General features: G+C 42.6%; 1 protein-coding gene across 5 annotated transcripts in view; it reads right to left on the bottom strand.

Annotated features, from left to right (window-relative positions):
* Window positions 1–12,134: 12,134 nt before the first annotated feature.
* Window positions 12,135–27,102, bottom strand: part of VGLL3 (vestigial like family member 3) — a 28,318-nt gene continuing 13,350 nt past the window's right edge. For all 5 annotated transcript variants that reach the window (XM_030020749.1, XM_030020750.1, XM_030020751.1 and 2 more), the window contains exons 3-4: window positions 24,598–25,101; window positions 12,135–18,002 (exon numbers count right to left, since the gene is read on the bottom strand). In XM_030020749.1, coding sequence (XP_029876609.1) covers window positions 17,959–18,002; window positions 24,598–25,101 — 548 coding nt within the window. In that variant the 3' untranslated portion in view covers window positions 12,135–17,958. The remainder of the gene's footprint in view (window positions 18,003–24,597; window positions 25,102–27,102) is intronic.

Here is a 27,102-nt window from a genome sequence, read left to right as displayed (position 1 = left end):
AGGGAGGGTTTAAATGCATTCAGTGAAACCATCACCAGAAAAGGTTGACATCTCAGTGAACACTAGTGGGAGGAAGTGGTGTCTGTGATCCACAGGCCCAAAATTATGGTATTGACGGCAACATCCAGCTGTTCTTTAGCCTTTGTCCTCAGCTCTATCTCTGCTAGGAGCCTTCCCCCAACAGCAGAGCTGGGAGGTTTTCAGTGGACAGCTGTGGATAGGCTGCTTGCAGATACAACCCTTCCTGGTGCTACAGGTCTAGCTTAGAGAAGCTCTCCCGTATAGTAAGCTCTTTCGTCACTTCAAAAGCTGTACAACTTCCATTCTTTCTCTTCGTGCATTCCCCTTACTGCACATGCACTCAATTTTTAATCAATGTAAAAACTTTCCTTTTTAAGGCCACATCTGAGACCATGCTGTGTGCCTCTATTGGCATATCAAGGTGGTTATAATAGCACAGATTTATTCTACAGTGGTAAAATGATCATGTTAATAAAACAAAACCAAAAAGCAAACCAAACAGTTCTGTAAAAGCAGGTACACGTAAAGCACACAGCTTTCTTCAATGACCAATTTCATAATAAGTTACATCATTACCCATTTCACCTCCTGCTCAACAGCTTTTTCCCCCCCCCCTTGTTTCCCAGCTTGACTTCTTTAGATGAGATCAGCTGTTCGTATCCAGTCCATAAGCAGCTGGAGAAATTTATCCTACTGTGAATGAAACTTTGTTTGTATAACTGGGGAAAATTAGCTCAATCTTAACTTCTCTGTTAAGGACAGAAAAGCAGCCTGCTGTAACAGCGCACCATGAAAGCTAAATACATATACAGGTGTCTTCAAAGTAGTTTATAAATATGAGAGCGTGTACATAGTCTTTAAGGGTAGATTTACAGTTTAAATCTCTATCTCTTAAAAAAATGAAGACAATACCTCCACATACAGGTATATTCGGTCGAAAGCCATTTGTTTTCAATGTGGTTCATACAGCTACTTTTCATGTTAACAGTTCGGTGCCACTGAAAAGGCTGTTGCCTCCAATACTAATTAGAGAGGTGGCAGTAATGGTTTTCTAATTAAAGCTGATTTAACTTTTGTATGTTAATTAGTCTCAGTTAATATCAATTAAATAAAGGAATAATGGGGTCATTTCACATTTAAATCACAGAAGCTTCAAGCATAAGCTGCCTTAGAGGAAATTAGCTTGCAATTTAACAGTGTTATTAATAATTGCTTGTAAATGGTAACAGCCAAGCTGTTGCACAGACCATGCCTAGTGGTTACAATTATAACCATCCACACAAAAAATGACAGAGGTAAATTCTGAATAATCCTTTCTCAGTATTTCAATCTGCTTATTTTGTTTAAATCTCCTGCCTTCCTAATTAATGTTACCCATCATTGTCTGTCAACAAGACATTTATTTCACAGGGTATTGTAATATGCTCTTCCACAATACCGTCCCTGTCTGCATTCACCTGCCTCCTGACAGCAGGGGGACCTCCCTGTTCTCCGAGCTCCTGTCAGCTACACTTACAACCAGAAGGCAATTTTTCCAACATACAGAAGTTTATGTACATGCAGCAGTTAACACAGAATGAGCCTCTGGTCATACTAGAGCCCTTAATGTAAAAATACAATGACAGAACTAATATTAATGTTATTGTCCACCGACATATTTAAACCTCCTTTTGGCTGCGCAATCTCTACATTAATAGTCTAAATACACAACCAGGCAACTGATACATGCTGTCCTCAGAAAATAGATATTTATCCTCATAACAAGCTTGAGGTCTTAAGTTACATGTGTTTTTTCCTGAAAGGGTGGACAGAATGCCCATGTTTCTCACAATTAGATATGAGCAGTTTGGGAAAACAGATAGAGGGAAGAAAAAGGGGACCGTATCAAAGTCAATATCAAAACACCATCTACCTTCAGGTGAGCTACAATTTTATTCAAGGACTCTGACAGTAGGAGGTTTTGTGCTGTCACACCCATTCCCAGAAGCACACCTATTATTGTGCATCCAGCACAATAAAACACTGCGCCCTTTAAAGAGTTCAATTCAAATGGAAGCGTCTCTAAAAATTCCCCAGAGAAAAAAAAAATTAAAAAGAAAGGGGGGGGGGCAACCTCAAATCTAGAAGACAGCATGATTCCCTCAGTACAGAAACTAAATACATAACTAATAATCATACCTCAAAACACAGGAAACACACTGATAGTAGTTATCATGCTATGCCTCTAAGCTTCCTCCTACTTAAAAATCTCAGCCAGCTTTTATAAGCTTTACTAAGTGAACAGTTGTAGGATAGTTATTGTGAAACTAAGTAACTTCCTTGACTTCAGGAATAGAATCACAGAAAATATAAGATCCACTCAGATCAGTATCATTTGCTTAGCTGATTTCAGTGCTCCTGACCAGTCCCTACAAAAAAACTGAGAAGGCAATTTTACTGAAGAAAAATAGATGATAGCCTACCTGAGTTTTCATCTTTGTCAGCAATGGTCTGATGAAATACAACAAAACCTTTTATCTCCTCCTTCAGCTTAGTCAGCAGTGTGCTCAGCTCAGCTGTGAATTTCTATGCTATTACCCTGACCTTTAATTAGTTAATCAAGCTACTTTGCTCTATATTGGAATATACTGATCACAAAGTATAATGTTCATGACCATCCTGGAAGTGAAGTCACCTTTAATGATGCCCATTCAGTGAACCAACACGTATAAAAGCAGAGCACCAGCAGCCACCACACTGTGTTTTCTAAACAGTGTTTCTCTCCTCCAGACATTATATCACTGCTGCTAAGAAGTCAGACCATATTCAGCTGTATACTGAGAAAGGCAACACCTGTTGTAGGACTCTAATGTGCACAAAACAGCCAGAATCAATGATGGTACTGCTTTTGAATAATGTCTTAGTATTAAAACTCTTCCACAATAGGACAGAAAGAATGAAGTGGAGGAGTTGTTTTGCTGAGCTTTGGGGAAATTGTTATAGACTGCTTCCCCTAGTAAGTCAGCTTGTAGGCAGAGGGGAAAAAACATAATCCAAAAACTGTTTTCTTGTTCCCATTTGAACTTTTAGAGACTGTGGCTAGGGTAGCAGTATGGAGGTAAACGTGTATTGGTAAGGAGCAGAGCTGCACCACTGACAGAACTGCACACCTCTACATCTGGCTGTTTGCAGAGGTTGTGTGAATCTGCATCTTTTTCCTGAGAGGAGCGTCTCTCGTACCATATACTTTCTTAGTTTATTTCAGGTTCTCTTGTTATGTGAGCCTGCTAGCTGCCTCCTCTCAAGCAGGGACAAGAATTGCTACAGATGCACCTGCTCAGAGATCACAGTGAGGCACTTGCAACTGGATCTGCCATATGGGAATTAATCTCTTAAACCTACAGACAGCAGAAAAACCACATGAAAATGAATGGCTTTGAGAGACCAGGAAAGCCTCAGCTCCTTGAGAGCATTTTGAATCCTCTCTCTTTTCCATTTACAAAGATAGCAATGGGCAGCAAAGGAATAAACGTACAAGTGAATATTGGCTTCTTTTTCTAGACCTTCAAAGAAACCAATGTAGAAACCAGATCTCCTGCGGCAGCACGGCTGCCAGGGGAGCAGAGGTGGGTTGGCTGGCTGCAGCTCCTTCGCCTCACTCTCACACAGCTCGCTGTGGGAGATGGCGGAGATCCCACCCACAGTAATGGCACGGCTTGTCCTGAGGGGTCTGGCTGCACCAGGGACAGCAGGATGCTGTGGATGGTTTTCCGCTGTTCTGCCACTTCTGTGCTCCTTGACATCAGTGTTAAGTGGGTGCAAATGAGCATAACCAGTGCTGAGGGGGAACATTTCACACCCACTTTGTGCAGGTGTAAATAACTACGCAAAGTACATAGTCCGGAACAAGGCCCCTTACTTACATCCTCCTGCTAAGGCTGTAAATAGTACATGTCCAAGTACTGTATACCAAGCACAGAGGTAGGAGAAAATATTCCCTTTGTGAAAGTTAGTTTTGATGCACTTAATGCTAAATCTCGTTACTCTTTCCAACAGGCTTATACTCCCTGGATTAATGAGAGTGACATGAATAGGATTTGGCCTCTAGTCTGTGATCTACCTTTCCTGGCCTCCCTGTGATGATATTGCCAATAGATCTCCGATTTCTTGGTTTTCTTGTTGAAGTTAGGATTCTGGCTCCCTAAACAGGTGAAATAAAAGAACTGAAACATCTTCAGGGCTTTCCCTTCCTCACAGACTAGCCAAATTAGAACAACTGCAGCAGCATGGTCCCATCTTACCTTGATCTAAGACCCGTGTGAAGCTGGGTCTTCTGAGATATTTCAGAAGACCAGCTATCTGTTGAACTATTTCCAAAATTTTTTTCAGTTTAAGCTGTTGTGCAACACATTCAGTGATCACAGAATAACAAGAGTGCAACTAAAACCAGTGCACTGCAAGGGTTCAGATGACTTAATAATAGATAATAGCTCACAGTTCATGAATGTCTTAATCTCTTAGTTTTAGCTTAGCTCAAGCACATTCTGTCTACAGATGTATACGGACAAATTATTTGGGGGAAAAAACACATGAATAAATACCAACACAACAGTGTCAGCCCTGGGAGATGGAAATCATACATAGTTGTCACTTCAGAGCAGAAAAATACACCTCCCAGTGACTTCATAGGATTATCACTCTCAAAACTCATGACAAAAAGGACAAAAATTTTATTGTTAACTGTCTTAGACCACATTGCTGATGTTAGTACTGAAGTAGGTAAAAAAAAAACCCAAACACACAAAAACACAGCAAAAGTCTGCCATTAAATGGAAAAAAAAAGGTATCAGAAAGACCTTGCGGTTATAAACTTCACATTGCCAGTGAAAAATCACACTTCTACAGGCAAAGGCACCTACAAGTGCACAAGAAGATTTGAGTTTTAATCCATTGTGGAAAGTCATTTATGTTTCTTGAAGATGCCTACCTTGGTACAAGCAGAAGGAACAGTTACTCTTATAAACCCTAACAACAAGGACACCACCAGCAAGATGCATGAGCTCCCAGTGGTGGATCTGGCTTCTACCCAGACTAAGCTCCTGCAGAAAGGCCTGCTTTGAAAAGAAGTAGTGTTGGTATCACCAAGGAGCCACTAGTGTTCGGACAAGAAGCACTGAAGTAATCTTCTAGTCCTTGCTGGGAGGGTTTGAGTCATAGCTCCTGGTGTCCCTCCTCGAAAGCTCTGCTTTAAGCCCTTTTTCTTTGGCTGCAGTCATTAAAGTTGGGGCCATAAATTAAACTGAATTATTAAAGCAATATGTCATGACAGGCACTGGAAGCGATGGCTGCAGCTTCTGCCTTGTGGTAAGTCAGTCACAGCGCAGTGGTCTATATGTTATATTGTGACTATCACTTAGAGAGTCACCCCCCTCATGCCGAAACCAACAGGGTCTCACTGAGGCCCAGGAAAAGCACTACATAATTCAGTGAGGAATTCTCTCTGAAAAGCCCTTGAGTATGGCTGATTAATGATCTTGTTTACCTCATTTAGCCCCAAGTTCTCCAAGTAAGAGCTGGCCATGAAGAGTTCTTATGCTCTCTGATATCCAGCCGGGACAATGTGTCCTGTCTTTGTTTTCAGCCATCAGGCTTGTGTCAAACACACCCTGACAGCTGCAAAATTTTTTGGTGAAAACAATAATTCCACTTTTCCTTTCCATCTGCCTGCAGATGGTTTAAATCTGACCCATCAAAAGGAGAAGGAAAAAAAAGGGGAGGGCATAATATTCCAGCTGAGATGAAATTATAATGATTGCTGATTTCATATAACGAAAATAACAGGTTTGAGATTTGCAGAAGAGTCCTTGCAATGATGAATTAAACTGTGCATGGAAGAACTGGAGGTTTACCAGTTGATCCGGGTTCTCTATACTTCTTCTCAGACCTCTTCAAATCAGCAAACAGCCACATGAAAACTGATCTGCAACGTCTGTCATGGATGACAGCTACTTTTTCTCCATTACTAAGGAGAACTTTTGTTAAGAATCACTGAAATACAGTCCAAAATATTATAAAGGAATAATTTCTGAAGGGACAGATTTGAAGCTTGGGGATCCTACTTAGTTTCAGTGTTCCTTTAAGCTTCTCTATGTTTCAAATCCAAATTAAAAAACTGATGTAATTCCCTGTTTGTAACCAACCACCTGCATTGCAAATGCTGCTTTGCAAGTGCACATTGTGAATGTGAGTTTGTTCATGGAGAACATCAGCTGTGGCACATAAATTACTAGTCAACTGGTTTCAGTGCTTGCTGTCCCCAGGTTTGATGAGACCAGCACATGCTGCAAAGTATCATAAATACATAGCAACAAAAATAAATTACTTTCTGCTTAGGGATATAGGAGCGAAGAACGAAATGGCATCTCTTGTTGTGCTGGTCTCTTCAGGACAACATGCAGACATTGCATGAGGGGGCAAGTGAGAAGTTCAGCACCTTTTTCTTGAGTTGTTTCTGCCTCTGAGTCTCTGCTTGGCTCACCCATGTCTGGACCTCTCTCCGTAAGTAGGGTGTTCTGGTCTTTTGGTACCTACTTTCATACAAAAAGCAACTATTTCTCCATCACAGAAAACAACAGAAAATTAACCAGGCCACACATGAGCCACAAAACAGTAAATTTTTTTCAAGTCATGGGCTTTAACAGCGGCCTCAAATACTTTACTGCATCATCCAGGCTGGAAGCAATTTCCAGTCACTGCAAAGGGAAACTGGTGGTAGAATATATGACATTACTGGAAGATTCATGTGGGACAAGACCTGAGGAAACAAGAGTTAAGAAACCTGTCACTTTTTAAACTAGGAGAATATAGCATTAATGCATCGTAAAATGCTATAGGTTGCCAGAGTGTCCTGTCCCCACGGTGCTGTTTTTTTGCATTAGGACACAGGTAAGGTGGGGATGAGGATCCTAACAGCACTAGATCTCATAAAGATCCCCTCGAGCCTATTCACACAGAAATGTCATTGACAGCATGGCAAAAAGGCCAGCTAGGCTAACTGGGAGCAAGGAGAATAAGTAGCAGCAGGTCTCTGTAGGATGCACTTAAGCTAATTCCCTTGCCAGAGTAAATGTGGCTTTTTTCTGAAGAAGCCAGACTGTCTCCTGGGATCCTGCTGAACAGCGCTCCACTTCCCCTTTGCCCTTTACCCAGGGCTGTTGTTTGTGCCAAGCACTTCCATTTGCTGTGACTGAAAACACCAAACAAACAAATGGAACTTGTATTTGTATTGCACCTTCAGACATCCACGAGTCCAAGCACCACGGCTTATGGACAGATCAAACTCGCCGTGCACACAGATGCTAACTGTGTGACAGAGAGTCGCTGTGTCATGTCCCTGGATATCCGCATTGCCAGACAGCCGGGAGTTTGGAAGACTGCCCTTAAAGCAGTGGAACTGGGAAACAAGAGCAAGGATAAGGGTGGAAAAAAAACATTAAAAACAACAGGTGGCTAAGTCACACAGAATATCCTGTAGAATTCAGAAGTGATTCAGAGACTTATAGTGCATACAGGATGAATTACCCTCTCTGCAAGGATGTCTAAAAAGCAGCACACTGTTTCATTTTAAAAAAAGTAATGTGAAGAGCCTAGTAGTGCTATGGACTGAGATTATTTTGGGTGACTTTCTTTTCTTCTTACTGCAGTTCTCCTGAAGTCTTCAGTAGGATCACACGTGTATGTAGGCTTCAGCTCTCCTGGCTAAATAAAGGACTTGAGGCTGCAAAACTGTCGCCCTTTCCTAAGCAACAGATTCAATTCAGGGAATTAAGACTCATACACCAGTGACTAATGCTTTTGTCAGGCCAGTTACGAAGCACCCGCAGATGGCCACGAACACTGTGTGCTCCATGTTGTGTCTTAGGTTACCGTTCTTGAAAGGCCAAGTTCAGTCGGACCCAGGCACCATCCCACCTCTAATGAAAAGCGATTGCTGTGTGCTGCCCTCAGGGCATGTGCTCCTGTGCTCTGTGGAAAAGAGGTTTCACCATACAGCAGGAGGTTATTCACAGAAGTTCAGGCAGACTTTAGGGCATCACTTAGGCCCATTCAGCCTCCTCCCTGTTTGTCCAGTGGGAATCACAGAGAAGTGATTATCTTGGAACAGACACAGATGCTTAAAAAAAGAGGGGATGATGGAACAAAAACACTACACAAAGCCTCCTCACGTGAGCAACAAGTACACCCCACAGCTGTTAGATTTGTTTTACATATTTTACATATTTACATACACAAAATATTTCCAAACATCCCTGTGTTTATTTAAAACTCCATCAGTAACATGGCTGGCAGAACAGATCCAGTGCAAATATATTCACTGGATGACACTTCCCTGCATTGGCTTTAAAACGCATCAGGGGTCCAAGGCTGCTTCTACTGAAGTCAACAAAAAATTCCCAGGTTTCCTGGGATTAGGAAAGAGGAAGAGCTAACTCTATAATCCTGAAGTATTCACCTTACAGCAAAGGCCTTCAGCCAAACAGTCTGAAAATGAATGAGGCAATACTTCTGAAACAAGGACAGCCGGTACATTAGAGAAAGGGATTTTTTGCTCATGTCACAGATACCAGTTGCTTATGGGTGGGTGGTGGGGGTGGGTTGGAATGCCCATTAAATCCTTCGAAGGAAGTGCTGAATAGCTTTCCTTAGATGGTGTAGAGAAGTCAAAGAAACTGCTCAAGAGCAGGAAGAGGTGGAGGGTGTTGCCTCCTCCTAAAAGCACATTCCGGCTTCAAAACAGGTAGAGTGACACCTATGTACATGCTCATCTTCAGGTGGCATTAGCTCCAATTCAGAAGAGGTCAAATGATTACATGAGGAAGCATTTGGCTATGAACATTTCTGGGTTTTATTTGTAAGATGTCCCTTCTGTTCCAGCTCAACCAGCCAGGCAGGGAACTGGGAGTCCCACTGTCCCTGGTCACCCTCTGTGGACACTGCACAGCTTGAAAGTCTGGCCATGGGAAAGAGCATAGGGCTGGCTTCCCGCAAACGCCCCTGATGAGAAAGGCAAGGAGGAAGGGAGCGTGGGGTGATGCCGCTGCTCCATGCTGCATCGTTGAGCTTACTTGCCAGGTGGAGCAGTCTGTCCCTCGGGGCCAAGGAATTAACTTCTCAACAAAAACAAACCAGAAAGAAAAGGGTAAAAAAAAGCAGGGGCAGCTGTGCAGCTCATGGAGTTCCCATTCACCATTGGCTCTGTTGCTCAGAAGACAGTCAAAGCAGGGCAGAAAAAAGCACACCAGTGTGTGGGGAAGCTTTACCCAGACTGCCCCCAAAAGTGCTTTACTGATGAGGCTCCGCAGAAATCTCCCCATTGGCTTCTACCATCTACAGATGCCAAAAAATAAGTTCATACCTTTTACACTGGCGTTTGAGAGAGACTAGGGAGTTTCCCACTGAGAAACTGGCTTCCTTAAAGTTGAATTTTTTTCTTTATCCATCTCCATCAGAAAAGAATAGAGTGTTATTCTTAAAAAGGAACAGATTTTTTGGTTTTGGCCAGATATAGGAATCTTTGTTGCTATATTTGGCTTCCAATGTAGGAGACTCTGCTTGCTGGTGGGAGGAGGAAATTAGAGCTGGTGTTATTCATAAGTAAATGGGCATGAAAAACAAACCACCTCCCTTTGAACCTTGGTGCTACTATGGGCATTCACATAACAAATCATTTTCAAAGCCTGTGATACCTCTGTACATGCAATGGCCAACATCTAAACTTTATTACCCGCTCATTTTCCCATAGTGATAAACTGTTGCAGATGTACATTTATTGTCAAGGCAAAGACACTGGTGTAGTTCCTGGTGTTGGTTTGTTGTTTTGGTTTTTTTTAAATGCAATTGCTCGCTTGTCTTCAAAGAAAGCAAAAGTGATATTCTGAAGGAGAGACAATTACTGGAAGGCTGCGGCATCCAACCCCCCTCCTCCTCCCAACAACCCCAAAAAAGAAATCAGCTAAATTAATCGGCATCCCAGCCCAACGCACAGCTCAGCCATGAGGAATTCTCACCAGATGTCTTGGTCCCCACCCGGCCTCCCACGTCATGCAGGCAACATAACCCCTCGGAGTCCGAGGTCCTGCCGGGACGACCATCCCCACTGCGCCTGGGGTCTCCATGAAGGGCTGATGGCAGCCCTGTCCCACCGGGACCAGCCAGCCCCAGCCCCAGCCCCAGCAGCTGGCATCTGGCCACACTCACTGCACGGAGGTTGCCAGCCCCGCTCCTCACTTTTTCCGTGGCATTTCTCCCTGCACCAGGCGGGCCGAGCACTGCTGAGGTCACCCAGCTCAGTCCTGGCTCCAAGGGAAGCACCTCCCCCAGGCACCAGGCTGGGACCCAGTTTCCAGCTGATAACACCCGAAATGAAGTTCATCCAGATGTAACTGATGAGATTTTCCATGGGCATTAAGATCACTAAAGCCAACTGAGGGATACTGATTTACATTAATGGAGGACGTGGATTGTCATGAATAAAATCAGTCAGAAAATAATGCTTACTCTTGAGCATCGCTTCCCCTGCTCTCATTTCTTGAGGTAATGACAGCATGTAGAAATAACCCCCATGAGCACCTGGACACCCAGGTGTGGGGCAACACAGCGGGAGCCCTACTTGGGTGAGAGCAGCAGAAGATACAGGGAGAAGAAAAAGCACTTCAGCTAGTTCATCCCCTAGCTTAACGCACTCTTGCTTCCTAAAGCACATTTGCTTCACTGAGGATAATTGTGATTGTCTTAAAGCAACAGGGCTCCCACATCTTTTCTCACAGACTAAACCGCAGTGTACACAGCTCACTTCAAAGAAAGAAATTTCCTGCAATGTTTATCCTAAGTTTTCCTTGACACTTAGTTTATACCAAATTTCTAAGTCCTCACATTATTCTAGTATTTTTTGATGGCTGCCACATCCCACTCTATGTCTTTCATGTATTAGCCAAGCAATTGTTAGGCATCATTTGCTTATTTTTCAGTGGTCCGTGTCTCATCTTCATCCCCACTGTCCACGGAGACTGCTTCTCTCCTGGTAGCTCCCAACCCCATTCTCTCCTACAAGAAACTTTTGAACCCAGTCTCTTCCTGGCCTTCCTTTCCTTGAGTTTCTGGCTGGCAGCTCTCTCCATCTCTTCCTCGCAGCCTAAGAAAGAAGAACATGGTGATTTTGCACAGAGAAAAAGTGCCCTGCTTTCTGTCTAGTCCTGGAAACAGGGCCTGGAGCAGGATGTGTGGGGAAAATCCTGCTCATCTCCTGATGCTCTGAAACAGAGTACATCCCATATGGTCAGGATCTTCAGAGGATTTTGCAACTAAACTCTTAACAGCTCCCTGTTGATTGCGTGCAAGTGGCAATTTTTCAAAAGCTGAGTGCTCGGCCAAAGTTTCAAGGGTATTTTTTTCCCCTCTGTTGGAACAGTAAATGATGTATCTGTGACCAAAACACCAAACCTTCAGCCCTCGAGCCAGAACATAGATATGCAAACATTTCTTAATTAAACAGTTGTAAAATAATTTTAGCAAGGGCAAAGTTACCACCTTAGTGGAAATCACTGAACTTTGCCAAAAAAAGTCAACTTGAGATACATAACTTGCGTAGAAAGTCTGTACTTGACAACTGTCAAAACTGCCAGGAAATGATAAAATTAAAAAGGGTCTTAAACTAAGTGTCATGTTGCGATTCTACTAGGTCTGATTGTAAAATAGCCTCTAGTGTTAATGCAACTTAAAAAGATATTTAAAAAAAAGAAGACTTTGTAGCAGAAGCAATTGACAGTATCTGAAATTGAAAGCTAGTGCCTTCATGAGAGCCCTGCTTGAAATCCCTTTGATGCTAGGCTTTCACTCCATCCAATTTTAGTAGATAACCAGTTTAGAACACTTGTTTTATAATGTTTGCAACACAAGACAAACCCTTGGCTCCTGGAAATTAATCCCATGAAAAAAAATAGGAACTCGGGATGCTGTAATTTACAAAGAGATTTATGAGTTCTTCAGTTGCGTAAGAATAAAAAGAAAGCATTAGCTAACTGTTGAGAAATACAGACCAAACTGAAAATGCTACATAAAAAAAAATAACAATAAAATTCACATTAAATTATTTATTCAGTAATTAAAACAGTGACACTTTTCTTTATACAAAGCCCCCGCATCAGTTTTGATGAGAGGGGCAAAAAAGTTCAATGGAGTTTTGAGGGAAGCAGGGCTGGAAAACAGGTAGGGGGAGGAGAGGGACCCTGATTTGACAGACGGTTTTAAACAACAGCTACAAACAGCTAGCAGGGAAAGTGCAGCATAGTTCTGCAGATACTTTACTAGATTACTGTAAACCTCAACTGCTATAAATATTGGTTGTCTATAGGTACTTGCTACCTGAGACCAAGCTCACTGGAATCAATGCAGATTCCAATTGATGTCCACCAACGTTGGGCCAGACCCCAGGCCACCACACTGTGCCAGCCAACACTGGACTGCAATTTAGGCATTCAAGGCTGGTCCCAATGATCTCAATGCCATCAAAGATTTCCAGAGACACTGAGGGGAGGAAGCAGTATTCAGGCTCCTGTACACAAATGGCCATCATCAATGATGCACAGCTGATCCACCTTGAAGGCTTGAGCCTTTGAGCAAGTGCATGAGATAACCGTGATGTTTTAATTACTCCCATCCCTAAAATCCATTGGGAGCTAAAACCATGCCATATTTCACAGGGAACTCCAGCCCAGTTTCCACAGGTCCCACCATGGTGTCATGGAGACCACAGAGCAAGAACAGGAAGAGTGTCATGGGCACTGTGCAGACCAAGGGCAGCTAAAACACAGGCTTCCAGGGACATCTCTAATTCCCCTTGGCAACCAGTTCGTCCCATAAGATGGGGCAAGTATAAACCTGCCAACAGAGCCTAATTTTAACATGTTAAGCAGTGGCTGCCCAACCATCTACATACAATGCTGGAGAGGATCATCTCTGCTCACAGCTCAATCAGCTCAACCTTTGCAAGAAAATTGCTCCTGCCTCTCCTGTCACAGGGACTGGATTTTGACCTTGCTCAGGCAAGCTCCCCTTAGTCTTTAAAGGGACAACTTCCTGCCTCACAACTGTCCGATTGTGCCCATAAGGCTAACATGTAAAAGCAGTATTTATTTTTAAATACCTTCCTGCTTTACATGAGATTTCAGTTCCAAACAACATGCATCAACTTTTTTTAAAAATCCACACATAAACAATATTTATCATCCAAATACCTTTTAAAAGCCCAAAGGCTGACATATTAAAGCCAAGAAGTCAATTTTAAAAATATATATATTTCTAAATTGTTTATAAGAAATATATGTTGCTGGTCCATTGATATGGAGAAAAAGCTTGTACCTGAAATATCATATTTCAAAGAATCATATTCAAAAAGATATGCTTGTCTGGTGAAAGACAATATATTGCACCTCTCTACATAACTCTGCTGGCTCCGTGGTCATCTTTACAGATACAATAAATCAGGGGGGTTGAAAGGCGGGCGGGGCGGGGTGTGTGAGTTTTTGTTGTTGTTATTTTTGGTTTTTTACAAGTAGGGAGAAATTCCATTCACTCCTGAGGTTACAGAGAATGCAATAAAATGCCTACATTTTCTCAGTCTCAGATGAGATTTAGTGACGTCATTCACTTCATTTCCAAAGGATGTGCATTTGAAGCATGAGGGTGGCATGGAAGGAACCAGGTATAGCTACACATGTATGTGCATATATACATCTATAAATATATACATACACATAAAAAATTGTGGGAGGGAGCAAGACATACAAAATAGCCTGGAAGCAGAAACGCTGGGTACAGGCAAGTTGATCCCAAGTACAAGTGGGGGGAAACATGACACTTCCCTCCCGCAACTTCTGCACTCTCTGAAAGCTGTGATGAGAGATTCATCCTCAAAAGCATGTTTTGAGGCAGAAGTAGACAATTGAGAGAAAACTGCCATTCACTGAAGAACTTCACACTATGAAAGAAGTATCAGATAAACTGATAACTGAATTTGTGTGTCTGGTGAAGAGAGGAATCAGAACGAAGTGCATTTTAATATTGCCAAGTGTAGCTTGGCCAGCCTTCCAGAAATCAAATCTGCTGGGCAGTCAGTAGCTGCACTATTCCATCATCTCATTGGGATGGAAATGCCCACTTGAAAGAAACTGGTATCTGCTTTTCAAAAACTGGTGGACAGCTTGAACCCTCCCAGTCTTCAAATGAAGACACAAAAATTGAAAACAGATTTCTCAACATTAATAGGAATAAAATCAAATCCTGGACAACTTTAAGGAGTTTAGTATGTAGATTTTCTTGAAATAAAACAATAATTTCCCTATGTTCTCCCAGAAGTGACAGAGTACATCATGTTTTATAAGTCCTCACAAAATGAATCATCCACTTTCTTGGGACAGCATCAGAACTCACCACACACAAAAAGAATGAAACAACTCCTTTAGTAATAGGTTAAGACACATAACTTGTCAGTGACCTGATTTTAAAGGGCCTTTTTTTCCTATCTGTGGAAACATGAGTAGTCTTAACATTTCTGTTTCTTTCTCACTGCCATCAATTCTCCGTAACTGCAACGTTGCAAGCAAGTACTCCCCTCCTCTTTCAAGAACAAAACCATCACAGCATCTGCTTCTCATAAGCACATTTGTGCGTGTGTATAAGTGTGCGTGTGAGAGGTGGGGGGGGGGGGGGGGTGGTGTAAATCTGCCGAATTGAACTTAGAAGTTTGTCACAGGGAAGAATTTTTTCTTTCCCACCCTTCAAATTGTAGAAGATAGAAGTAGGGCTACTGCTATGCACTTGTGCTTTTGCTTTCAACTTGCTTGTTAGTACAGGGGCTGGTTAGTGACTGAGGAAAAAAAAAAATAATTTATTTGAATTTCAAAGTCAACTGACTGGTGCATGAATGGCTATAGACGATAACAGGTTTTTATTGGCACTTGTCTCCCCAAGCCTGCAGAGCAACAGAAGTTCCTTCAGCACACTCACAGGTTAACAGTGGAAACTGGGCACATAACAGTAGTTCTTGAGGTGGAAGAGGCAATAGCTTCACCACATACTCATCCCCACTACCCATCAACTCAATAAATCAATCCAGAAAGGGATTCTAGTGCAAACTGTGGGCCTGTTTTTTCCTGTCCCATTCTGCTTTGACATCTATAGGGAACAGGAGGAGGTCCTTCATCATCTGACCTTGCAAAGAGGAAGGCAATGAACTGACTGCTCTTGCTAGACTTTAAACTATTTCAGGAAGTCAAAAAGAAACATTGCCTTTTCTTTTGCTCCCCTTATCACCTAAACCCTCCAGCCCTGAAGTTCAAAAAGGATACATTGCCTCTTTGCCTTCCGCTTTGCCAAGTCCAGGAAAAAAAAAAAAAAAAAAAAAAAGCTTAGATTTTTTTTTCTTCCCAGTATTTCTAATACTGTCAGAATTCCTATGTCAGAATTCCTAAGTCAGAACTTTTATTCTTGAGATATTTCCTGAACTTTACTGTCCTGATACGAAAGTGAAACATGGCAGCTATTACTACGTTCCCTACCATACAGTTTTCCCATTGCATTATGAATTCATTGACAAATTGAGGAGCTAGCTCCACCAGAGCAGCAATAATATATAGAACTGTCATGAGAGTAAAATTTATTAAGAGAAAGAAACGCTGATGGACTATAAAGATGAGGAAGAAGACCCCACCACATTTAATTCAGCATCCCAACACAGAAACTACAACCCTGCTATTTTAAAGTAATATTTAAGCATAGCCCATTCAGCACTTTTACGCTGTCTCAAACTTCAAATCAGCAAGGTACACACTTAAGGGTCTTGCCAAATTGTGACATAATCCTAATGCCTCCAGCGCCAGCATGTCAAGCCCTCTCACGTGGCAAAGGAGAACGCTCAACACCTCATAGGATCAAGTTCAAAAAGCCTAGAGAAAAGCAGCAGTGCAGGGAGGGAGGCCTGAACCTTGGAGTGGCATGCACATCCCAACACTCCCCCTCCCCTTTGACACGTAGATCCATGTGGTCTCCACCTGACAAACCTACATTTACAATGCTCGTTGCCTTAAAATTAAACTGTTTCTTATCTCAGCCATGTGTTTATGTCTTGGTTTCCATTCAGCTGGTTTGTCCTTCAGACAGGGATGTCTGAAAACAGTGGTAACAGAAATATAATAGGTTATAAGAGCCTTAGGAAATATTACAGAGGGACCCTGGGTGCACAGAGCAGAAAAGCAACATCTCCAAGTAATAGCTAGAATCTGGCAACCCAGGCCCCGATCCTGTGCTCAGTCCCACCTAAGCACATGTTGACACCCGCTGGAGTCACCAAGGGCTGGGCATGGAGGCTGACCCAGCTCCAGCTCATTGCAGGACTGTGGCTGTCAAGGGAAATCTTGCAGCCCTTATTCAGGATTGGATCGTGCTCACTTTGGTTTCAACTAAACTCATTATTATGCAAGTCAGACCCAAGGCCCAGGCCAGAAATGGGGTTTCCCAAACACCTTGCAGAGCATTGTGGCTACACATGGCCATGTCGTTTCCACATTCAGATTCTTACCCAGACAGCAGCCAAGCCTGAATTTATGCACACTGAGCATGTGCAACTTCTTACAAAATTCAAGAGCTTCAGCTGGAGTCTCATGACACCCCCAGCAAATCTTAGGTTAGACAAACAGATTTTGAAGTCAACAGGAGTCAAAAATCTCAGCGCTTTCCTTGAGGTGCTTAGCAGACGGATCAGGCCAGTTGAGAACATTTTGTTTCCACAAGTCACACATTTTTATAAAACTGACATTTCTTTCCTGAACACTGATGTTGTAAGTTGAAATGGCTTAGCTGAAAGTCCTGCCTCATGACTTAAAATAAGAGTATACTGGTATTTATGACCACTATGAGTGCCTGAAACATAACCCATAGGGGACTCTGTTCAACAGCTTCAACAGAGCATAGATGAGGCCCAGACTCATGTCTGATTTAAATCCGTGAGAGTATTTGGTCCATTTTGAAAGAATGGATGGGTTGGAAATGCAGTTCCTGTAACCCCAAGCTTTGTTTCATGCTAAAGGTGTTTGCAAGTTTCTGACAATCGGCACAGCACAAAGCCACCTTTAGAAGCAAGAAAATAAAGACACCCTTACTACAATCTAACACCAGGAAAAAATATTGGCTGAAACTTCAGGTGCAAATTATACTTGCTTAAGCTAGAACAAAAGGACAAAAACATCAAAATCTAGTAACGTGGAAACAAGGGAGGTTTAGCTTTTTAAAAAGAAAGGAAAGATAGACATTTGAGGTAACGAACAAAAAAACCAAAATGCACAAACACATCACAGACATCTAAAAATAGCATTTTATACATTTTTTTTGCCAGTGCTTCTCTGAGAGCAAGTTCTTTAAACAGAACTTAACAATTTTACAATTTTTTTTTAAAAAAATACGTCATCCTAAAATAGCCCATCAATCCTTACCCAAACTTTCTGTATTTCTACAAAAATAGATGCACAAAGAGCTACAAAATCCTGTATTCCTGAAAGGAGGCGCACTGTAGTCAAGGGAGAGTCTTCCTCCTGACAATTGAGACTGTTCATAAAAATATCAAGCTGAACAAAACAAAACACTGTTAAAGGAGCAGAAAGGAGTTAGGTTGCCCAGCTGCAGCAGGCTCAGATGAGGAAAGCAAGGAAAGTTAGGTTTTTGTTTTTTTCCAACACTGTGGGACCCATAAACAGCCTTACAAACAAAAGGCTCAATAGCAAAACCAGAATGGTTGACTCTTCATCTTCATGTGTGTCCTTTGCCCCATGCAGAAGGAGTCAACGACTGTTATATCGCTCGCCCAGCTGCGCTGATTCCAGCTCTAGCTGGTCTTAATTTATCTGAACTTCAGAACCAAGAAGTTTCCTTGCTCTTGTCCTGATGCTGTAGACCTACATTTCAGAAAAGAAAAAAAAAATTTAAATTTGATACAGCTTTTTCCTCCCCCTCCCCAAGCAACTAAAGTAAGGATAAACAAGCTTTGATTTAAAAAAAAAAGAAGAAAAAACCCCACAACTTACCAGCCTAGTGGGCTTTTTAGTAACATTGCTATTGCTCCCAATTTTTTAGTTTATGTGAGATAAGCTTAAACCACCCTTAAGTTTTAGACTGGCTCAAGCAGTTCAGGAATGGTGATAAAATCCTGCGTGTGCTTCCTTGTTTTGACCTCATTTGGAGCATGGCATGGCATGATAAAATCCTCCAGCAAGGTCTGCATAGATAATCCAGTACACAACAGAGTAATCTTTCCTGATAGGGGCCAGCCACAGACCCTACCTCTTTTAGAAAAGGTCTGTGACACTTTAGGCTCTCACAGTTTCTGTAGCATTTCACCTTACAGAAGAGAGAAGGAAAATGTTCCTGCAGCATGTAAGAAACCCAAATAATTTCACCTACAGAGTGTCAGGTTTTTAGCCAAGAATGGCTAGTGCTTCCACATGGGAGAAATTAATGCTTTTCAGCTTGCATTTGTTATGAGTTCCTCTAACATTTTCCTTTATAAAAAGTGAGGACTATCTAATAAACGTGGAGCTCTGTTGTGGCTTTAGCATTACAGACTTGGAACCTGTGTTATAATCTGGGATTTCTCGGCTCCAGAGGGATTCAATCTTTGCTAGGTTTACACCCAACAGGGCGTATACCTAAAATCCAGACTACAGAGGGGGAGGTGTGGATGAAACTTCCCAAAGAAGACACATTCTTGCTCATTTATAGGGAAAGTAAAAAGGAGAGAGATGCAGGCACATATTTTCAGAGGTAGTAAGGCACTTAGGACTCATCAATTTAAAACCTGCCCCTTGATGTTTTGAGCCAAGTAAATCACATTTCGTGAAAGGAAGGTTCACTTCCCACTGTAAACCATCATTGCTATATAGGCAGCAATGCTCCACTCTGTGTCATACTGTATATTACCCTGCTATATAGTGTACCAAGACCAATGCAACAACTACCTGATCTGCTAAGAATTTAGGGCCAATTTCACCACTAATGTAAGCAGGCGCAACTCCAGACTTCAATGATGCAACCGTTGAAGGTCCATGTTTATTTGATCTTTAACCTGTGAAAATTGACAGATCCATGTACTAAGCGTGGATCTCTCATTTCCATATTTGATCAAATAGTGAAACACAAGGGAAGACCCATATGTTTTCAGAAAGCCTAACAGGCATGATGGGATCAGTTCTGACCACTACGTCCTTGTTTTAAGACTACAAACAGTTAAATATTGAATAATGATCAACATAATTTCAGAGTTGCGCTACAAAGCAATTAACAGTCACATAAAAGATGACAGCATATGGCTCTATCCATGTGAAGATCCCTAAGCAGTGTCCAAACACTTGTGTGTCCAGCAGTGAACAGAGAGGGAAAGCAGAGCACACAGGTGTAGCATGCCAAAGCCCGTTCAGTGGCTTTCTGCTCCATTTCACATGCACTTGCACCTTTAGAGTGGAAAAACTGGGATATCCCTCCATTAAAGCATGCCTACAAAAACATGTTTGGAGGCTTTTTACTCAATGAAGGTGTCTCCTTGCAGCTTAAGAGTTACTTGTTTTCCTGGCAGCATCATTCACGAGCAGAGTCATAATAAACTGCTGTTAGTTTCCTTCAAAGCTCCCTCAAAGTTAGTGAAGATAATTTTGTGTTATTTTTCCCCTGGTATTTACAATTTTTTTAACAAAGACCCACAAAAAAAGAAAAGAAAAAAAAAAAAAGAGGGAGTCACACAGCAGAAAGCTTTCAGAGTGTAAGGAAGTCATTTAAATCCACCAGTGGGGCCCTAAAGGCCACGAGAGGCAATGAAATCCTATAAGAAGAGAAACGGATTATATGGCTCCTAGCAGCTTCAAAAAAAAAATGACACACACACCTGTTTAAAAGGATGTCCATCTGATAGTAGCAACTGGTAGAAGGGGAACAACCAGCTGAACGGACACCTTCCCAGTTAGGTGTCTTTGCAACAAACAGAAATAACTGTAACACGGAGGTTTAAGGTATAGCTATTAAGTCTAAACAGCCAGAGAAAACAATCCAAAAAAACAAAGTTGCCTTAGTTACAGAACTGAATGTGGAACACTTTCCGTGCCTTTTCCTCATTATATTCCCATCTCCTTCATGGCAAGGCTATCTGCAGTCCTAATCCAAGTGCAACCCTGCTACTAACTGAGAGCTTTCACTTGCAGCCTGCTGCAAGAACATCTTCTTAGCACGGATGTCCTCACTCGTGTTGCCCGAGTCAGTACTGCCACACCAGCACAACTGCCGTCTCCGGGATACCAACGGTATAGCCAGTTGCCACACAAGCAGAATGCAGGTTCGGGGGGAACACCTAAACAAACTTAATGAGTTGTGACAAACTTGCGGGGTGTGTGTGAACAGAGACAATTCTACAGAAGGCAGCAGACTGACTGACCAATTCCATATTCAACGTGACACACTGACATACAGGCATTTCCAAAAGTGGACTTTCCATAGTTAGCCAGGACTAGAGGATGTCATTAATTCACCTAAATTTAAAGCTATGCACCTCAATGTGCATAGCTTTGCATGGTAAAGGATGCGCACCTCAATTTTAAGATAGACTTGCAGCCCTCAAATATGCCAAAATCCTGATCTGCTTTTATGGTGTGCTGGGCCCACAGGAAGCCTCCTCCAGCACGTCTGTCCAACAGCAGGAGCAGATATCCTCCTAGGCTCCGCACTAGCAGGGCAAGTTGCTCTGCTCTCCTCCCCATGGGGCTGCCCGCAGACCTGGCAGCTGCCAGCACAGCCAGAGCCGACTGATCACCTGAAGTGCCCGCTGTGCTGGGCAGCCTCCCGCCCTGCTCCTGAGGAAAACACCGAGATGGCTGTAACCATCAGCTCCACTGCAAGACAGCAATTCCCCTTCCCACCCCCCTGGTCTTAAATGCTCAGCTCTGCTTGTGCACCCTTAACGTGAACACAAGGGTTTAGCTCTGACACTGTGGCATTACAGCTGCAGCAATGCTCTCTGTACCTATGCCGTGAACCGCAGTCAATGCGGTTAGAGGCTGACCTTGCTTTGCTCGACATCGGCAGGGCAGAGAATTGTGGCCTAAAGCACAAACATGCTGTGCTTATACCAATGTGTTTATGTCAATGCTTGATATAAAACATACTTTTATATTGAGCGTTATAGCTTGGGCACTTCAGCTTTGAAAAGACACTGCATACCAGCAGCCATAAACATTACAGGTTTTAACAGATTTTGATGTAGACTAGCATTTTCTTCAACCCCACTTGTACCAATAAAGAAGCTTCTAAAAGGGTTAATTGGCAGCACACAGTGTGAGGATTAAGCCACATTTAATGGGAATCAGGTAGCTAAATGCCTCTTCATCCTCTAAAATGGGACCATGTAAGTTCAAACAGATGTGCAAGACAGATCAATACTTTGCTAGCTCTATGAACAGTGATACGCTGATGTCCCACGCAATCTGTTCCGAAACATAAATTCCTGAACTATACAGTGCATGGAAGGGGAACCCCCTCTTAACCTTTGAAGTGATGCAGCATCACCCATTCATGAGATCGAATACTTGGCCTAGTATGGCAGAGATGCAACAATGTAGCTGGAAGAGGGTAAGATTACAGCAGCCTGCCCTGATCCCAACACTACCATTCCATGTAATTCAGCATGAGGAATTTTGCAAATGTTTCTATAATCGCATGTGACAGTATCACAAGAAATGTGACCCACAGTAAGGAAGGAGGGGGAATAATTTTTGTATCTGAAGGGCTCTGAAAAGCAATGTCTAGGTATATATCAAATGAGCTTTTTTATATAAATCATCTGAAGCTCATGGAATCCGATATATTGACAGCTCCACAGGTTGATGTCTTTTATTCTCCAGGGACATATGAGGAAAGACTTCCAGAACTGAAGTTTTCTTGCCACTATGGCCTCACCCTACTCTGGAGAAACCACTTCTATGCCTCAGAAAGCCAGTACACTCTGCCAGGCCCTTCAGTTTTTAGCCTCTCTGTTGAGATTGCTGTCTCACATTAGCGTTACATGTAATGAAATTCTGTGTGGAGATTTATGCAGTATAATCCTCCCCTGGAGTGGACGTGGAGCAAGAAAAGTTTCACCTGTGCTGGTGAGTGCTGGACGAGACTCAGTGTGGTGCTTCAGCAGCCCCCTCCTCTCCCCAGCAGCACATCTTCCCTGGGATGACACCATTTGACATGTATGCAAAACACTGGGGCAATTAAGCTCCTCTTTTCACCATGATCATGCCTCGAATGCCTGTCACCAAAGCATTTGTCTCAAATGTACGAGCAGCAGGCAAGGCTGAAAAGGGAGCTCAGAGCCTTCCTGCCCTTCCCCAGCAAGCCTCTGCTTGGAGAGCACAGGAGAGAGGAGTGTGCAGGGTAAGAGCAATTAATTGTAATGTCACAGGCTACCACTACCTGCTGTCTTTTGTTGCTTGCTCCCTTGTTTCCAAAGCCTTACGTGCCAAACTGGGGCTGCCTGATAAGGTTTTGCTCTTGTGTTTCAGTGCCTGGCCATTTTGAATAGTCACAAACAAGTGAGACGTTGGCCTGCTGAAATCCTCTGTTCCTGCAAACCAGTCACACATTTCCCCTCTTTCTTTTCCCCCATGGGAACTCATGGACTAAAACCCACACATCAGGCATGGGCCAGAAATTAACAGTTCAGGCCTTTTCCACTGCCTCCCACAGCGAGTAGACAACTACAAGACATGCAAGCCACTGTCAAGCACTGCCAAATCAGGATCCTGACAAAATTAGCATCCAGCTGTACCCCTCCATAGGGATTTTCACAAGGAGCAGGCAGCACCAAGCAAAGGGTATATTACTCCTGTAAGGCAGTGCTAGGATCCATAGTCCTTTTTGAGGTACTGTGCTCTTACAGAAAAGAGAAAAGGCACCTGGTTTATTAGACGTACTACTACCAACGAAGTAGCAGTAAGCAAACCAACTTGCCCAGCGCTGAAACAACTCACATTCCAGACCGGACTTATACCTAAGCCAGGTAGTGGTTTCTCCTGATTAACAATCCTTCACGCAGTTCTCAGCTCCCCAAAAGGTAAGTCAAATACCAGAGCTCTGGAGCTGGACTGGTGGGACTATTGTCAGACCAGGGTCTCATCCTTTCTAAACAGTGGCAGTGACAATTTCCTCATACTTCAGAGAAGGCAGCTCACTCCCATTATGGAATTTGTCAGAAGGGCAAAACTTGAGAACCTAGTCTTGTCAGATTATCATTTTATATCCGAAAGCATAAAATGTAATTCCTCTTGTATCATTGGCATGGCTGGAAAAGTTATTAACAGACGTAAAATTGTCCAGCGTTAAGAATCCTATTATGCTTTTCTTAATTTCTTGAGGCAGCAAGTGGCATGGTATTTAGAAGAGATTATTGGTTCCCAGTTGCTATTAAGGGAAGAGGGAGATTTGTATTAGGTTAGCTCAGTTATAATGGGGTTTTGGGTTCCTAGCATTTCGTATTTAAGAAACTGTATTTTTTTTTCTCCACCAATTCTTTGTTCCCCTGCACACTAATCAAAGCAAGGAAGTGCTTCTCACACATTGAATCAGTTGGCTAGAGCTATCAGGAAGAGAGATAAACAGATACTTTAAGGAAAAGGGCACAGATATGCAAACCTAGTATATTTCCTTAATATATAATATGTTTAAGTACTAATCTGCAAGGATTTCTGCTGGTGAGATAAATACCAAGCAGAAAAAGGAGACCTCAACGGTGCATATGAGCTCCAGGATGGATGTACTGGAAACTGTTAGTCACGCATCACCTGGTCGCAAGCAACTATGAACAGTGAGGACTGCTAGGCTGCTCCTAATACCAAGATGAGAGCCTGCCAGTCAAAGCTCGCAGATGTGGATGTAGTTCATGGAGGCTGTCCTATGGCTACAGACCCTACAGTAAAATGAATCTAATTCACAGACCTCTGCCTAGACCCTACAGAAAGAAGTTTAGTTTGATGGAGAGCACAGCTCAGCCAGCATCTTTACTCTCTGTGTGACACCTGGATACTACACAGTAAGGAAATGCTGATCTGTTCCAATTTAGATGAGCAAGATGCAATCTTCATGTACTGACAAGTTATGAATTCAGTCCTCATTGGAGCTATATTTTGGTGAATGCACATATGAACTAGCTGAACAAGCTGGAAGCTTCCACATGGAAGTTTAATTAACCATTTCCCACAAGATTTAAACAAAAAAAATGCGTATCATGTCACAAGTCATTTGGCTTGAATGGGACCAAAGCAGACAAAGGTCTCTCAGCAAAAGGCAGCAAAAGCTGGATGTTTCACAGCTCATCTGCCCTGACAGCAATTGCAGGAGAGATTCCCACCTGGAAATATATTTGGAAAAGGCTCTGAGAACAAACCCTGCGTCAGCTGCAAGGAGTCCTCTTCTTTGCTCAAATTCTTCCTGCTAAAACAAGTCACAGACATAATCGAACCATCTTACCTGTGTCAAACCCAAAACTTGGCACAATGTCCACCGTTCCATGAAAGGCTCCAGCCCATGCTGAGGTAGCGCTGGTGACAGCGGTGGGATCTGTCTTTGTCACGTCACACTGGGGAGCAGGAATCCTGGCTGTGCGGACTGAAGGCATCAGCAGGGACCCATACCTGGGGTCACGGTGCGAGCTGGGATGGTGATGGTGCACGTGTGGATGAGGGTGATGGCGATGCATGTACACATCATGCATGTGTGCATACGAAGGGCTCACCTGAGATGCTGCTAAAGGATAATGCCAGGATTCAGATGCAGCAGGGGGAGGAGGTGGAGCAGTCTGATGAAGGCCATGTCCTGGCCAGCTGCTGGGATCTGGTGTTGGGAAGGTGCCTGGTGCAGTAACGGGGAAATCAGGGTGTACCCCACTTAAGCACGGTGGAGGGGGAGGCTGATAAGAGCTGGTCCAAAATGAAGTTGGGAAACTGCTCCTTTGGCTTGAAATTGTTGAGCTTTCTGGTAGAGAGGAGAGAAATGAAGTATGACTGAAGCTGAACAACAAATTTAATGACAAAAACCCCACAATGATTTTCTGCTCTCTGAAATTTGTAACACTGAACTCAAGCTTCCTCGGCAGTTACACAATCACAGGACAGTTGAGGTAGGAGAGGACCTCTTGAGATCATCTAGCATGACCCCCCTGCTCAAGTGGGGTCACCTGGAACAGGTTGTCCAGGACCGGGTCCAGTCAGATTTTGATTGAGATCCAAACTGTACAGCATCTCTGGGCAACCTGTTCCAGTGTTTAGCTACCCTCAACAGTTTAAAAAAAAAGAAAGAAAGAAAAAAAAGAAAAAAAAAAGTGTTTTCTTGTGTTCAGATGGAATTTCCTGTTTTCTAATTCATGCCTATTGCCTCTTGTCAGCAAGTATTGCTGAAGAGAGCCTGGCTCCCCCATCTTCATTCCCTCTCATCAGGTATTTATACATATTGACAAGATCCTCCCTGAGAAGACTTTTCTTCTTCAGGCTGAAGAGTCTCAGCTCTCTCAGGATCAGGAGAGACTAACTCTGACCAGACCAGAACACATCATTTAGGAAGGCAGCTGTTGTGGCTGTAAATGCTTCTGAGGACAGAGAACCAGGTCACACGGCAGAATAGGAGACATTTGGCTAAAGGAACAATACGAGATCTTCTCAAACTAATTGCATACTTTGATGGGATAAAGATCATATCTAAGGCATTTTATGTTAGTCCCTCACAGAATATATCATGTTGCCCTATACCCAGTAGGATCAGACAAGCAGAAACATCTATGTAACTGAAAAAAGTCTGTGTCAGAAATAAAAGACTCACTGCTTCTTACAGCTAGGGCTCAACTTATATTTAAATAGATTCCAATACCTCTACATTATGAAATCACATTCTAAAAATTCCTCTTTTGAATGAGCGGTTAGTGGTTTTGATGTGTAGGAAAGTATTGGCATCTCCATTCTCACAATCCTCTTGCCAGCTCATGTTTGAAAGTACTGCTTCATGCAATATGTCTCAGCTCAAATAGGGGGTTTTTTTGGTCAAAGATGGAAACATAAAAATACAGGACTTCACTTCTGATGAAAGAACAGTCATAAAAATAGCCTACGGAGAAATAAAGCCAAGGAAGTTTAATATTCGATGAGGCGAGGAATCCTCTGTTCCTCATATAACATTTAAAAAAAAAAAATTGTAAATGACCTTTTGTTTTTCTTTGTTTAATAAGCAACTGGAATGAGACTTGGGTGAAGACACCATTGAGAATGAACAGATTCTTCAAACTCTCCTGCCTCTGAACTTTGCTTACACAAAAATATTATGGAAACAAAAACTGTAAAAGTGTTTTCTGACTGTATCACTAGGACAGTCATGTATCCATTTTAAAATCCATTAAAATCACAGACATTTTTCCATACATCAATTTGCTCTGATTTAGGCAGTTTATTGAGCCTGATTAACTTCCAATATTGGAAATTAACTTTGCAAATGCACTATGGACAAACGTAGAGAACTTCTTTTTGTGCCAAACTGCTTCAGAGGCTGCAAGCTTATCTAGCAAACTGTACTCAAACATGGCTTTCTTCAAAAGGTTGCTTTTTAGCAGTGTATTTATGTTGTAATTCATGCTAGAAGACTGGAGAGAGCTTCAAGAATATTACAGAAGACTCGGCACCCCTCCAAAATTGGTGTTGTTTCTTGTTTGTAAATTGTTCCTTGTTACAAGGGATTAGGCTGAGATGGAGAGTGTACATGGCTTACAGTGGTGGCAGCAGGGCTGAAAAAAAAAGCAAAAACAAGCATCTTCATGTCCAGTCTGTTGTTTTCCTCATTGCTGAACAGAGGAGCATAGCTTCACAATGCATTGCCAGTATTCTGGAAAATTAACCACTGTAATCGAGAGTTTTTGGAAACTATCTGGCTGTTATCTGCATGGAAAAGCCCTAAATCCAAAACATCTCACTTCAAAAAAGCACAGAAAACCAC

The sequence above is a fragment of the Aquila chrysaetos genome, chromosome 7, assembly GCF_900496995.4.
Source record: "Aquila chrysaetos chrysaetos chromosome 7, bAquChr1.4, whole genome shotgun sequence".
NCBI classification, from domain to species: Eukaryota; Metazoa; Chordata; class Aves; order Accipitriformes; family Accipitridae; genus Aquila; species Aquila chrysaetos.
This window is presented reverse-complemented; position numbering and strand designations above follow the sequence as displayed.